The 13639-nt window shown below is 31.9% G+C and overlaps 2 protein-coding genes across 2 annotated transcripts; one reads left to right on the forward strand and one right to left on the reverse strand.

Moving 5' to 3' along the window:
- The first annotated feature begins 5339 nt into the window (after positions 1 to 5339).
- LOC112273916 (diacylglycerol O-acyltransferase 2) lies at positions 5340 to 8258 on the forward strand. Its single transcript, XM_024502969.3, has 6 exons — positions 5340 to 6381; positions 6621 to 6748; positions 6958 to 7037; positions 7276 to 7348; positions 7480 to 7595; positions 7841 to 8258. The coding sequence occupies exons 1-6, from the start codon at positions 5841 to 5843 to the stop codon at positions 7992 to 7994; spliced, it is 1092 nt and encodes a 363-aa protein (XP_024358737.1). The 5' UTR covers positions 5340 to 5840; the 3' UTR covers positions 7995 to 8258.
- A 3188-nt stretch (positions 8259 to 11446) lies between these two features.
- On the reverse strand, positions 11447 to 13391 carry LOC112273995 (high-affinity nitrate transporter-activating protein 2.1). Its single transcript, XM_024503118.3, has 3 exons — positions 13201 to 13391; positions 12503 to 12662; positions 11447 to 12339 (listed from the first exon to the last, which is right to left on the reverse strand). The coding sequence occupies exons 2-3, from the start codon at positions 12651 to 12653 to the stop codon at positions 11870 to 11872; spliced, it is 621 nt and encodes a 206-aa protein (XP_024358886.1). The 5' UTR covers positions 12654 to 12662; positions 13201 to 13391; the 3' UTR covers positions 11447 to 11869.
- Between the last annotated feature and the right edge of the window lie 248 nt (positions 13392 to 13639).

The raw sequence follows: 13639 nt of genomic DNA on the forward strand, positions 1-13639 counted from the left end.
AAGCCTTCTTCACTCTTGTCAACTCCTTTCTTGCTTCTAGTCTAGTTTCAAGGGTCTCTAGTTTCTTTGTCTTTTGGCAATAGCCATTCCAATTTCTCTTTCAATATACATACTTGTTTATTTATATTTTGTTACCTTTCTTTGAATGAAGGCTCACTTGTCTGAATTGCTTTTTCATCAAGTTCTTGTCCCTGACAATTTTGCAATGGCTCTTGATTTGAATTCTTTAATTTATTAGTCTAATATTCTTCTAATTTTGTCTTTTGTTTTAAAATCATTAATTATTAAATATTAATTTACTCATAGTTTTTTAATTTAGTAAAAGGTACATTTAATTCTATCAATTATTTCTAAGATTTAGCAAATCTCTCAATTAAAATATTTTACACTAATTTACCTTAAAACTAAATGTTATACATAAATATATATAAGATACATAATTTATTATTATAGTATAAACAAGCCAATATGTATTTTTTTAATTTTAATTTTGTTTTCAAATATTTTATAATAGATTACTTTGTATTTCTGATAATATCACTTCATCTAAATTATATACTTGCTAAAGATTTTAAATATATCACAAGTATTAGAGGCATAAATAAATAGGGCTATATATCAAATTAAAATTTTAAAAAGACTAAGTTCAAAAAAAATAATGAAAAATTATCAAGTCAAAGGTTCTATATTTAAAAATTAAAATACTTATATAGTATTCTAACTCTAATATTTGTAGAATCTTAAAATAGAGTTGCTAATCTAATTAAAACTTACAAAATCCCATCCATTTGTAAAATATATTCAAAGTTTAAAATGATCAAACTCTCAATGTCTATAAATTTATATAATTACAAAAACATTCAATGATATATTTTAAATTTAAAATCCAAAAGTGTTTTCAAAACTTAAAAAATATTCTTTTATAGCCAAAGTCAAATTTCTAAATTATTTATATTTTTGGAATTTTAGATAATAAAAATAGAAGGAGAAAGAAAAAGAGGAGTAATTAGTTAATTCGAAATCCAAAAATAATGAAGCCCAAAAGTTGGAGAGACCTATGTAACTATAAATTCCAAACCTTAAACCTTAGAGAGTATGGTGAAAGTTAGCATGCTTATATACAATCTATTGCATAGATTTAAAACATAAGATATATGATATTAAGTTATTTATATATATAGTATATTTAAAAAATATTCCAAATATAATATTTTACAACCATAAGATACAAATATGCTTATATAAGCTACTTATTTTATTATCTTAGTAAAAATAAATCTATTTTATTTTTATTCTTTATTCTTTTTTAAAATTTAATACATAAAGAGTAATTTTGTAATTTTAAAACTCATATCTTTTAAAAAATAGATTTTATAAAGATTTTAAATGTACCATTAGAATCATAACTATCTCAAAGAAGGAAAAAAATTAACTCAATTTTTTAAAAGATAAAGCATAAAAAGTCAAAAAAAAAAGTACCAACTAAAACATGTAAATTATACTATTTTTCAAAATCAACCATAGTAATAAATATACTTATTTTTTTTTCACTAGTAAAAATTTAAATACAAATTGATGTTTAAATTAAAAATATTCAAAAAAATCTTCAAAAAATCATAATCAAAGTAATTTTGTTTAGTAGAAAAGATCTAAAAATATAAATATAAAGTGCTTGAAAATATTTTCAAAATGCAAACACTATTTTGGCTATTGCAAAGACAAACTTAGATTAACAAGTGTTTATTTGATAAAGATGAGAGGAAGGAATTTCAATAATGGACATCATCTCTTTTTTAGAAATTTCAAAAAAAATCTAACCACATCTAATTATTATATAGAAAAAAATTATAAATTATAAAAATCATAACATAAATTAATGCAAGATCTAAAAAGCTAGTCTTTTTTTTTTTAGAATAAAGTACTAAAAATATTTAAATTCATGAAGAAGTAACAAGAGAAAGTGATTAATACCATTCTAAATAAATATTATAAAAATTATAAATAAACATTATAAATATTATAAATAAAAGTAAAATCTTTGGCAGTATTAGATTATTTGGCTTTCTTGGCAAAAATTCTTGCGATACATTCTACACATCTTTGTAGATTTAAAATTGAAGTTGTAAAGAATTTAAGGGAATCTTGCTCCAAAACATCTAATATTTTAAACCCTGAAGTCCTCATACAAGTAACAAGTTATAGCTTTTGCAATACATTCTCTTACATTGAAAATGCTTCTTTTTCGCAAAATTTGGCTTGAGTTGTAAAAAAAAAGATGCTCAAAGAATTTAGTTGTGCATCATCTACAAAAATTATCTAGTGATCACTATATAAACTCATTCATAGAGTAAATCCTTGACAAGAATGCTTACTTGTAACCATTTTATTTTATTTTTTATTTTTTTATTTTACCATGTCCTTGACTTTTACACCCCAAGTTGAGATATTGTTAACACACATTTGTAGTGTGCTAATTCAATCATTAAGTCAAAGAAGATGAACCACTCTTGGTATACATTCTCATAACCAATACATTTATTGTTCCTTCTTTTGAAAGAATATTTGCATGCATGCCAAATGTGACCCAATTATTATCACCTAAACAATTCACATGCATTCATGCAAGACCAATACATCACATGTGGTTAAAAAATAGTAATTCATTATTTTGTTCACTGTCAACTAAACAAGCTTCCACGATGGTACATTCTTGCCATTTTAAAAATCTAAAGAGGTTTGAGAGGTCCATGCCTTAATGCAATTGAAGTTACCACAACATTCAAAAATCATACATTAAAATGCCGCATATGTGATTATGATGGTACATGCGTTGGCCCCTTTCAATATTTCAAATCCAAAACTTTCAAAAACTCATCCATATAATGAATTATAAAATCTTTTTTTACACCTTCATACATAAATGATCTGACTTCATCAATCATAAATAAATTAATAAAGTATTTCTTTTAGTTGCAATTGTAAAAGCATGAAGCGATTTAAAAACAAATATGTACAAGTTCATATATTATTATAAGATGGCCAAAAAATATACAATTTATAGAAACATGTAAGTGCAAAACATAAAATACATTGTTATTTTTTTTGCTTTGAGATGTAACGGTTGATTTATTTCAAGTATTAGTATTTAGTTCCCTCTTAAATAAATTGAATTCATTTTAGATATTATATTATATTATTAAATATTACTACTTTATTCACATATACATATAAATATATATATATATATATATATATATACACAGACCTTAAATGAATGTGGTCATGAGAGAATGTCCATGATATCAAGAAGAAGAAGAAGAAAAAAAAAAAAAAAAAAAAAAAAAGAAGTTAAAAAATAATCCTTAAGACTTATGATATCTTGGTAAATCTATGTATGAAGCTGCATAGCTTGTTTAGAATGTAAAATTTATCTCATTTGGAATAATAACTGAAAAGGAATGGTCACCTGAAATGGTGATGACTAGAGACATCTAGATGACATAATCCTCCATGCAAAGAAGGATATAACTTTTGTGCAATGTATCCATGTAGATAAATTATATAGTTCTATTTAAAGAAATAAAATATTAGAGTACTTTTCTTTTGTAATATTTATTATTTTTTAATTTATATATATATATATATATAATTAAAATAAAAAATAAAAAATTAATCATAACAACCAAAAATTTATATTATAGATTTTTTTTATCAATCACTGGCCCTATTTACATTCGTTAATTAAAAAAAGATATACATTTGATCAAATATTTAATTTTTTGATAGATTATTCACAAGATGTAGAATACCTTAATTTTGTTAATATAATTTTTAAATTTATTAAAATATTCTCTTAATTCTAGTCTTGAATCTAGTATTGCTTCTAATTTATAATTTTTTATACTTTTAATTTATAATCTCTTAGCATATTGTTCGTAAATCTTTAATATTAATTTTTAAAAATTATTTTATCAAAAATATAAGGTCAAAATATCTTAATTTAAAGAATTATGTGTTGAATTAATTAGATAGAAGACCAAGTACAAGACTAGAAACAAAGCAATTTCTAAATTGCTCAAAAGTTATATTAGCAAGACTAAATAATTTCTTATGTTGCCCTCTTACTTACACTATGATAACTACATCTTAGAAAAACTTTTAGAAGACGTTTTAAGAATTGTGAAATAGCTTAGGAATCTAAATGAGATTTTATAAGAACTTTAAGAACACTACATAATATTCCAAATAGTTGTAGAAGACTATGTAAATTTTTAGAAGATTATAGTAGATTTTGGGAGACTTTAATGGCTTAAAAAGATGTATATAAAGTAACACACATATATAGAAGATCTTCGAAGGTTCTTAAGTATTTTACAAGGTGTTCGTAACCACTAATTTGTTTTATGTCCTTAACATTTAAGCTTTTAGAATATCCTCCTTTAAATTTAGCTATTTGATCAGATGTTGATACATTTTAATAATTGAAAAGAAAAAATTTAAAAACTTAAATTTTTTATCAACCACAAGATTGTGCTAATAAGAATTAATTTTTCTATATTTTTTATACAATATATTATATTTAAAATCTTACTAATATATATAAAATTCGAAGTAGTTTGCTCAAGAATATGCATTAATTCCGTGTTTATTCAATCAATGGTTTCTGTTGCTACCATTGTATTGTGGATACAAGTGTCCCAATCACTTTTTAACCTTTATCATTGGTAAACTAGCAAACTTATCTTTTGACAACTCCTTTTGGGATATTATTTCAAAATATCCGAAACTCATTTCTAAAAATTGTAGATAAAACCATCAACTTTTGAAACCTCAACTATACATACTAAGAAAAATACAACATGTAAGGAGAACCAATACATGAAAAATATAAAAATATCACTCAATAATCATTTTAAAGATAATGTTATCTAAAATAAAATCAGCTATAAAAACACCCAACTCCTCAATTTATAAATATTCCACCCACATAAATGCATACATTTTTCAAAGATTAATTCATTTATGTCCCACATCTCTATGGTCAGAAAACTACTTTGCCATAACTTCAACAAAAAAATAAATCAAAATCAAGTCAGCCAAACTTTGTGCAATGGACAACTGCATGGAACTTTATTTCAAGAGCACTATGACAACCAACAAGCAAGGACAGTCTTCTCAACGTTGTTGTGGGTACCCACAGGAGAAGCACCGGGCAGAGCTCTTTCTCTAACTCTAACTCTAACTCTCTTTCTCACACTCACTGTTTATTATCTCATTGCCGGAATGAGAATGCCAAGCTAACTCATGCAGACTCATTGACGGTCCATTCAGACAGTCACCGTGACCATGGGCCCCAACAGAATGAGCTGAGAAGTGTGAGATTCTGTGTCTCTATCTCTGTCTGTGTGTGTGTGTGTTTGTGTGTGTGTTGAACCAACCCAGTTGTCAAACTAGGGGAATATGGCCCCGCGTCGTAGCTGCAAACTCGGATGGATACAACCTCACAACGGTGGACATCTTTCCCGTGCAAGTTCCTGCGTCGTTCCTGCGCAACTGTGCATCACATCCTGGGTGACACTGCTTTGGCAACTCCAAGTTTCCCATTTAAGAAAGCTCTGGATGTGATCCATGGAGAACTGGCAGAGCACTTGTCGATGTGCACAGTCCAGACCAGACCGAGAGAGATAGAAAGTGGCAGGTGCTGTTGAGTTTGAGCAGAGTTGGGTGAGGAAGTGGGTGCAGGAGGAGAAGGTAGAGCGGAAAGAGTGAGGAGGAGGGAGGGAGGGGGTAATTATCACAAGCTAGCAATTGCTTGAATCCTTTTGGGTTATTTTTGCAACATGGGGAGCTTGGGTGGGGAGTCAGTGGTTGTGAATCCAGAGTTGAATGGAGAAGCCAAAGTTGTGACTGATGTGCAATCGGGTGGCGCAAGTCTCAAGCAGGGAGAAGGAAAAGATGATGCCCCTAAGATTCACTATTTTGCGAGACCCAATTCTACCACTCTTAGTACCGTTGTTGTTATATTTTTGTACCATATGCTGCCATTCACCGCTCTTCCCAACATCGGCCTGTTGTATTTCCCCTTTTCCCTGTACAAGCGATCGGAGTACGTGAAGTTGACGCTCTACTTGGGCTTAATGCTTGTTCTTGTTGTCATGCCGCCTCATTACTCGAAGACTCTGCGAAGGAAGGTTCGATGGTTGTATGAAGAATTGGCTGTTTATCTGCCGAGTGCGAAATTCGTTATTGTTCCCCAGGAGCCTCTGCCTCAAGGAAAGGGATACATCTTCGCAATCCACCCGCATGGTCGCATGTTTTATTCCAACGCCATGTTTTCGCAATTGCATGAGATTTGGAGAGCGCCTCTCGGGCTCACCCACGGTACAAACTTGTTTCTGAAACTACATAGTGTTTTAAAATTCCTTCGGTACGAGTGTTCTTGAACACTTCACGAGCTGAGATTGACTAACTACCACACGTTCGCTGTTCCTGAGTGGTAATTGCCTGAATTTCAAACTACCGAACACATAAATCTTGTTGATTATCTGAAAGAACGGCAAAGTTTTTGAACAAGCTTCAGATTGTTTGAGTTTAACTGGTATGTGGGCAACGGATGCCAGGGGATTTGTTCCAAACTGCTGCGGGAGGGTTTTTTAATGTGCCGATTGCAAGGAATTGGTTCTACAGCATTGGGGTAATGCCAGTCACCAAGAAGAATATCGTAACTAAGCTAAGGAACAAGGACCATGTAAGTATCCCTCGTGCATGTGCTCAATTTCGCCAGGTCGTAGCTATTTAGTATGATATTTTTGGTAAATTTCAACAATTAATTCAAAAACATTTTGGCAAGAGAGCTTGTTCAATTTGCAAGCTGTTCCAATCGTGAGCATCTATTCAGATATTAGGGGTTGTGGGGGTAGACATAATTTCACACGAAGTTAAGCACTGTGCGTGCAGGTAACCATTGCAGTTGGAGGAGTGAGAGAGGTATGTTTGGGTACCGACAACGAAGCTGATTCTCTGTACCTGAAGAACAGGTACTTATCACACAATCCTTTTTGCACTTAATTTCATTTTTGAACCACAAGCTCAACTCCTTGCTATAATCGACGATGGCATATGTTTTAGGTGGTCAACTCCAGCTTCTTCACTGTATTAGTGCTTGTTGCTAGTGCTTGCTGTGTAATTGTTTTCATCAACTTACCCTACGTTTGTTCGTCTTCACGTTATTCTATTGAATAACTAAAACTTACAAACAAGGGCGTGGTTTCACAGGAGAGGGTTTCTTCGGATTGCTATGGACGAAGGTGCCGGTGTAGTGCCTGTTTATGCCTTCAATGAAAACCAGGTACAAGTTCTGTAGTTTGCTTTGTCTAAATCCCAGCAGATTCTTCCCTTCCAGGCAAGTTTCAAGCACTGATTGGGCCGCATCAAGTCCTTAGAGACCTACCAACTCACTGTAAGCTCCGGATTGTGCAGCTGTTCAAGCATGATCCCAAAGCTGTTCTGAACTTCTGGCAATGCGTTAACAAGTATGTGAAGATTGGTGTTCCATTTATGCGAGGAATCTGGAACTTGCCCATGCCATATCGCAAGTACGCACCTCATCCTCTTCTCTAAATCACCCTAATTATATTTCTTATTACTATTATTATCATTGTTATTATTATCCTGTCAGTAATCCACAAATAAAATCAAGTCTGTCTAAATATTTCAGTTTTGCCACATAGCAACAGATTAGACGACCTTCACAGCCGGTCCTCTTCGTAAAATGAAGAAACAGTTCGATTGTTCTGCCTCAAAGTGTGTGCAATCTGATGTTTTTAGTTGGCATTCGCAGGGAAATTCTTCTAGTTTTCGGCGATGCTTTGTTTGCCGAGGAAGGGGAAAGCATTGAGGACTTCCATGGGCGATACATAGACAACTTGAGGCAGCTGTTCGATAAGTATGTGAAGTACTCGCCAGATCCAAACCACAAGCTAATCATCTGTTGAGTAGAATTGCACACTTGAAATGCAAATTCTTATTCCTTTTTCTGAAGTTATTGTGAAGACAAGTTGCTGTGAGCAGAGAGTCTAGTTGTTAGAACATTCATTTAACCATAAAGTGCCACAACCCATTGTCACAAATTCTTTGATTTTTGATTTTTTGATTTTTTCCTGGTTTTGCAACTGACGAGCCAAAACTGGCAGACTCATTTGGATGTGAACCCATTGTGATAACTTGATGTAATTGCATTACTTGATACATTGTGGACATTTCGCAGCCCTGAAAATATTATTAGGCATGACGACCTATCGTGTGTTTCATCTTGGGTCTCTTTGTGCTTATCCGACATTTCTTTGGAACTTTGCTTTCAAACTTCTCCACCGTGCGTGCAAGATCTCCCATAAAACAAGCTATAGATATGGTGATCCATTCAATGAATCACTCCTTTTTCTTTTTCTTTTTAACAATAAAACTTTGTTCAGATTTCAGGAGCTCTCACTTTTTGATGCAGGAGAAGACTGATGGAACTTTAAGGAATAGTGCAAATCCGCGTAAACCGTAGTGAATTTCATAATTTTAATGTCTCTCATAATCTTAAATCAAATTCAGCGACTTATATCCCAAGAATAAATCCAATATGTATCATGGTTATATTGTGGTTTATGACAATGTGTGAGTGGCAAACATTTAAAGTTTCTCAAAAAACTACATTTTCTTTTCAGTTAATCTGTTTCAAAATTTCCACCACATAACTAAACTAAAGATCTTGAGGATAAAAAAATAAAAAACTTGGAAGAATTTCATTTTACAAAAGTACTGATGAATTTTTAATTTGGTTCGTACTGCGCTTTAGCATAAAAGTCAAGCTCTAGTACGTTATGTAGAAAAAGACAAAAGATTTTGTCACACCGTTGAAAACTTCAAAAGCCAATTTTGTTTCAGAAGTCCTATTGCAAAATATGCACAATAGTGTAAATATTATGCAGGTAATGGAATTTAAATAAATACCAAAATAAAAAATAAATTTACCATGTTATTGAAGAGAGTGGATCAATTTGGGTTAAAATATTACGTTTTGTATGCATTGGTATGTTGGTTCTGGATATAATAGAAAATTAGCATACTACATCCTTTTATAGATAGATTCAACAAAAATGTTTTATCAACAATGCGCATCAAACCAATTTTGTTGATGGTTTTCACAAAAACTGCATAAAGGTTTTACAAATATTTAAAACTGTATAAAGGTTACATAATTTTTTTTGGAATTTTGAATGGTACTTTTTGGTTACAAAATTTGATAAGCGAAAGGAAAAAAAATTCTGAGTCATTTTAAAGCAATAAATACTATGACGTATAATTTTACAAATACATATGTTGATAAAATTCATAAGGTATCAGAAAGAAAAACTAAAATATTTTGTAAATTTTAAAGCTTGAAGAGTTCTTTTAAAGAATTATTTTATTATTATTATTATTGTTTACCAAAATTTTAATAGGTGAATATATAAACAATACTTTGCAAAGTAACATGCTTACATGACTATTGGCAAAAAAATTATCTTATTATATTTTTTAAAAAATCAACAACTATACTAGGGAAATGAATTTCTTCTGTTTTAATTTTATTAGACCACTTGAGAATGATCTAGAAACCAAAGAGGCCAAGAGACCAACATGGTTGAACTCCATTTATGAAAAAAACAATTTTAGACCAAATCATTCTAATAAATCATGCTCGACTTGACATCTATCTATATATATATATATACATACAAAATACATACAAAAAGATTTACAAAAGTCGTAGGATGTCAGAAAGATATACATATATATATATATATATATATATGTAACTCACAATCAGAGGTATTTTGGTTAATACTGAGAATAATAATATTTTGGTTTTGAGTACAATTTCAATAGAAAATTGTATTATCAAACTTTCAAAGTAAACATAAATTTCTTAAACTCTAAATTCAAATTACTGATCTAATTATAGTTTTTATTCTTAAAATTAATATTATTATTACTTTAAAATAGTATTTAAATTTTTTTGGTACAATTTATAACCTAGAGTATTAATATTTTGAAATATTTATTTAAATTTTCAGAGTGTATTTTTAAAAATGATACATGAATGAATTTTAAAATGCCATTTTAAACATACTATTATATTATAATTGTAAATTATATTAGATTAAAAAATATTAAAAATGATAGGATTGTAAATAAAAATATGGCAAAGTTTTATTGAATATTTATAAATCATTAAGTTTATTATCTATAATAAATGTAAATAAAAAAGTAAACTAAAAACACATAATATTTTTTGTATGTTTATATTTCTATGATATTCAAATTTAACAGAAATAAGAATATTGAACTTTATTAGAATAATGATAGGTCATATTATGTTGCAAATAAGTAGGTCAATTTCTTTTTGAAAATCATGCTTCAAAATATTTTTCAAATATAATAATAAAAAAAATGATTTGAATAGTTTTAAGGTAAATGCATTTAAAAATATGTTGATATTAATTTCATGCGCATTTTTATTTTCTATAATGTGAATATATATATATATATATATATATATTAATAAGTATCAATTCAATTTTTAATTATCCAAATTTATTTTACATTATTTAAAACTTAATAGAATATGTAGGACCTATGTTAGCAACAATGCATCTTGATAGTTCTAATTATTTTTAGTTTTCTCAAAATTCACTGGAAATATTTTGAAAAAAATTGCCAATTAATCCTTGAACACTTAAACGTTTTTTAAAATGAATACATAAAACTTTTCAAAATAGTGTACAATTAATTTCAACCAACTTTAAAAAATAAAACTGGTGTATATTTGAGTTCATAGTAAAGACAATTGTAACAGTGAGATAACAATATACCATCATATTAGGCAACCATTCCAAAAGTCATCAACCACATTTTTTTTATAATTGAATGACATATGATTTTCCACTATTGTATTTGTATGTGTGTGTATATTGATATATATATATATATGTATATATATAGGTGGATATTAAATGGACCTGCCTTTTACTAAATTGACCCACCCATCCTAACCATCATGATGGAAGGAAAAAAAAAAAAAATAAACAAAAATAAACAAACAAACAAACAAAAAACAAAAAAATTCTCTAGATTCATTCTCTACACACACACACACACACACACATATATATATATATATATATATATATATATGTGTGTGTGTGTGTGAAAGTTTATTTTTTATTTTTATTTTTTCTTTTCTTTTCTCCACAATTGTGTGTATATATGTATATATATATATATATATATATGTAAATGAATGAGAATATTAATGCTCCCTTTCATAAAACACAGCCTTAGAGAAAACATCCCTGAAAGTAGCAGTTCAGTCCAACGTAGGGAATCTAGAAGGCAAACAAGAGAAAGCAACCAGTGATGGAAAAGAAGACTCATAAATTTACCCACAGACCATCAATATATCACAAAGTCACATGAGGACAGCAGGAGTTTCCGTGTCCATACACGACCACATTAATTTAAGACTAATCAGATTAGCGCGAATTAACCCACTAATCTCATCCTAAACCCCCACCCATTCCTAGTTTCTTCTGTACAGTAACCTTGAAAAAAAATTGTGCTTTTCCTCAAGGAGAAGAGCTTCGCCCTCTCAACTCTCTGGAGTACTAAATCCTTTGGCTGTGTGGAACAGTGAGATGGCCCACAGAACAGCCCACTAGCAAAACCTGAAGAATGATTTGAGTGGCAAAGTGCGAGAAATGGTGTTGATCACTCTCTGGGGTTGTCGATACCAATGTTTCTGATCAGCCTCAATTAGTGATAAAATCATGTGCGAAAAAAGCTATACTCCTTTCTTCCTCTTCAAGTAGATGCGTTCCAGGATGAAGAATCCGAAGAGAGATCCCACTGAAAACACCGAAAGCACACCCACGGCGATATCGATACTAGCATGGCGACCACTGATGGGGATGACGGTGAAGGTGTTGGCGACTTTGTTAGGGCTGGACTGGCCCGTGGCAACCTGGACCCCGTCGGCATTCACGGCGTACGCGCGAACGAAGTATTTGGCACCAGGAATGGACTTCGCTAGCATGTAGGTGACTTCACCTCCAGCTGTTGTGTAATCCTGTGTGGCGATGTTATACAAGCAGGTCTTGTCCTTCTTCAAGTCGTCCTTGGTCGCGCGCCATCCTCGCAGAAGCTGGCTTTCCACTGCAAAGCACAGTTTGGTCTTGACCTTGCTGGCAGGGATTTGTGCACTGGTGTTGACTGCCCATTTCACTAGAATTGAGTCCTCTCCGGTCTTCACCACTGCAATTCAGAAAAATCGTTCGATCAGAACGTGTTGTGCAAATGGATCTACATTCTGCATGTGATGGGAACCACAGTTTGATTCAAGTGGTGACTTTCAACAATCCAGGGTCAGTTTTGAGGCTGATGATGATGTAGACAAAGGACAATTGGAATCAGTTACCTCCAATTGGTTTGCCATCAGGCAGAGTAGCTGTTACTACCAACGACTTCGGTAATTTACTGAACAAGACCTGTCCTTCCGCATGGCTTGCTAGTCCCAAGATCGCTGCAGCGATCAAGAGGGCCACAGAAAGTTTGCGGGAAAAATCCATTGTGAGGTTCTGCAGAGGAAGATAGATCGATATTCAGTCATTTGAATCGCAAATTTCACACCAGCTAAGAAATGCTACTTGCAAGCTTAGCTTATTTTGATGGTTGGACACAACCGACGTAAAATCGCGAACATGATAGATACCAAAGAGGACACAAAATTGCGACACTACCTCTCCATCAACTTCGTCAGCAAGCCCCAATTAACGATTGATAGTGAATAATGAAAATGGTTTAGAAACGTTGCAATTCTCGATCTATTACTTTACACTGTAACTGGCACCAGAAGTGGACACCAGTCCATCTAAGAACTGTCGAGGGTTTCGAAAATTCCAGCTAATTGACAATACCTACAGCTGAGGAAGACTACGACCCTTGCTCTGCCCACACTTTCTAACGGAGTTGAGAGCTGAACTCACTGATCAACCTGAACTTGCAACCGAAGTGCGATACTTTTCCACAGTCCTAAAGAACTCAGATCAGAAATTGTGCACATTCCACCTTGCTAAGAAGTGACAACTGGTCCGTGGTTCGACTGAGCACACTTACCGCAAAGCAGTTGTCCTCCGAGATGTTAAAGACCTGGCCTTCAGATGCTGAGCTACAGAGGAGGCAAGACGAACGGTAGTAGTTCAGAGATTGGAAGATGAGGCCAATTTATTAGAAGAGTCTGCAAGATATCGAGAGTTCCTGGTGGGGTTTGGTGGAGTTGAGCAGACACAAGGGGCAAGCTAATTGACAGTGAGAGAAGGCGGCGAATCGTGGAATCGTAGAATTCGAATCTCTGTGTTCGCCGCTGTTGGGGGATGTTGGCCCCCGCCATCAAATCTGTTAGAATCACTCACTTCTGCCGAATGTGTTCTTTCCAAATCTAGGTCTCCAATAAACTGGAAAGAAAGTTGGGGTACGCTTTTTAAAAGTAACGACGGCGACGCGCAGCATCCCGTTGCAAGGTTAGGGCACTCAGCCTCAGTAATTATGCTCTTGT

Source organism: Physcomitrium patens, chromosome 21 (assembly GCF_059467195.1).
Source record: "Physcomitrium patens ecotype Gransden chromosome 21, ASM5946719v1, whole genome shotgun sequence".
In the NCBI taxonomy this organism is placed as follows: Eukaryota; Viridiplantae; Streptophyta; class Bryopsida; order Funariales; family Funariaceae; genus Physcomitrium; species Physcomitrium patens.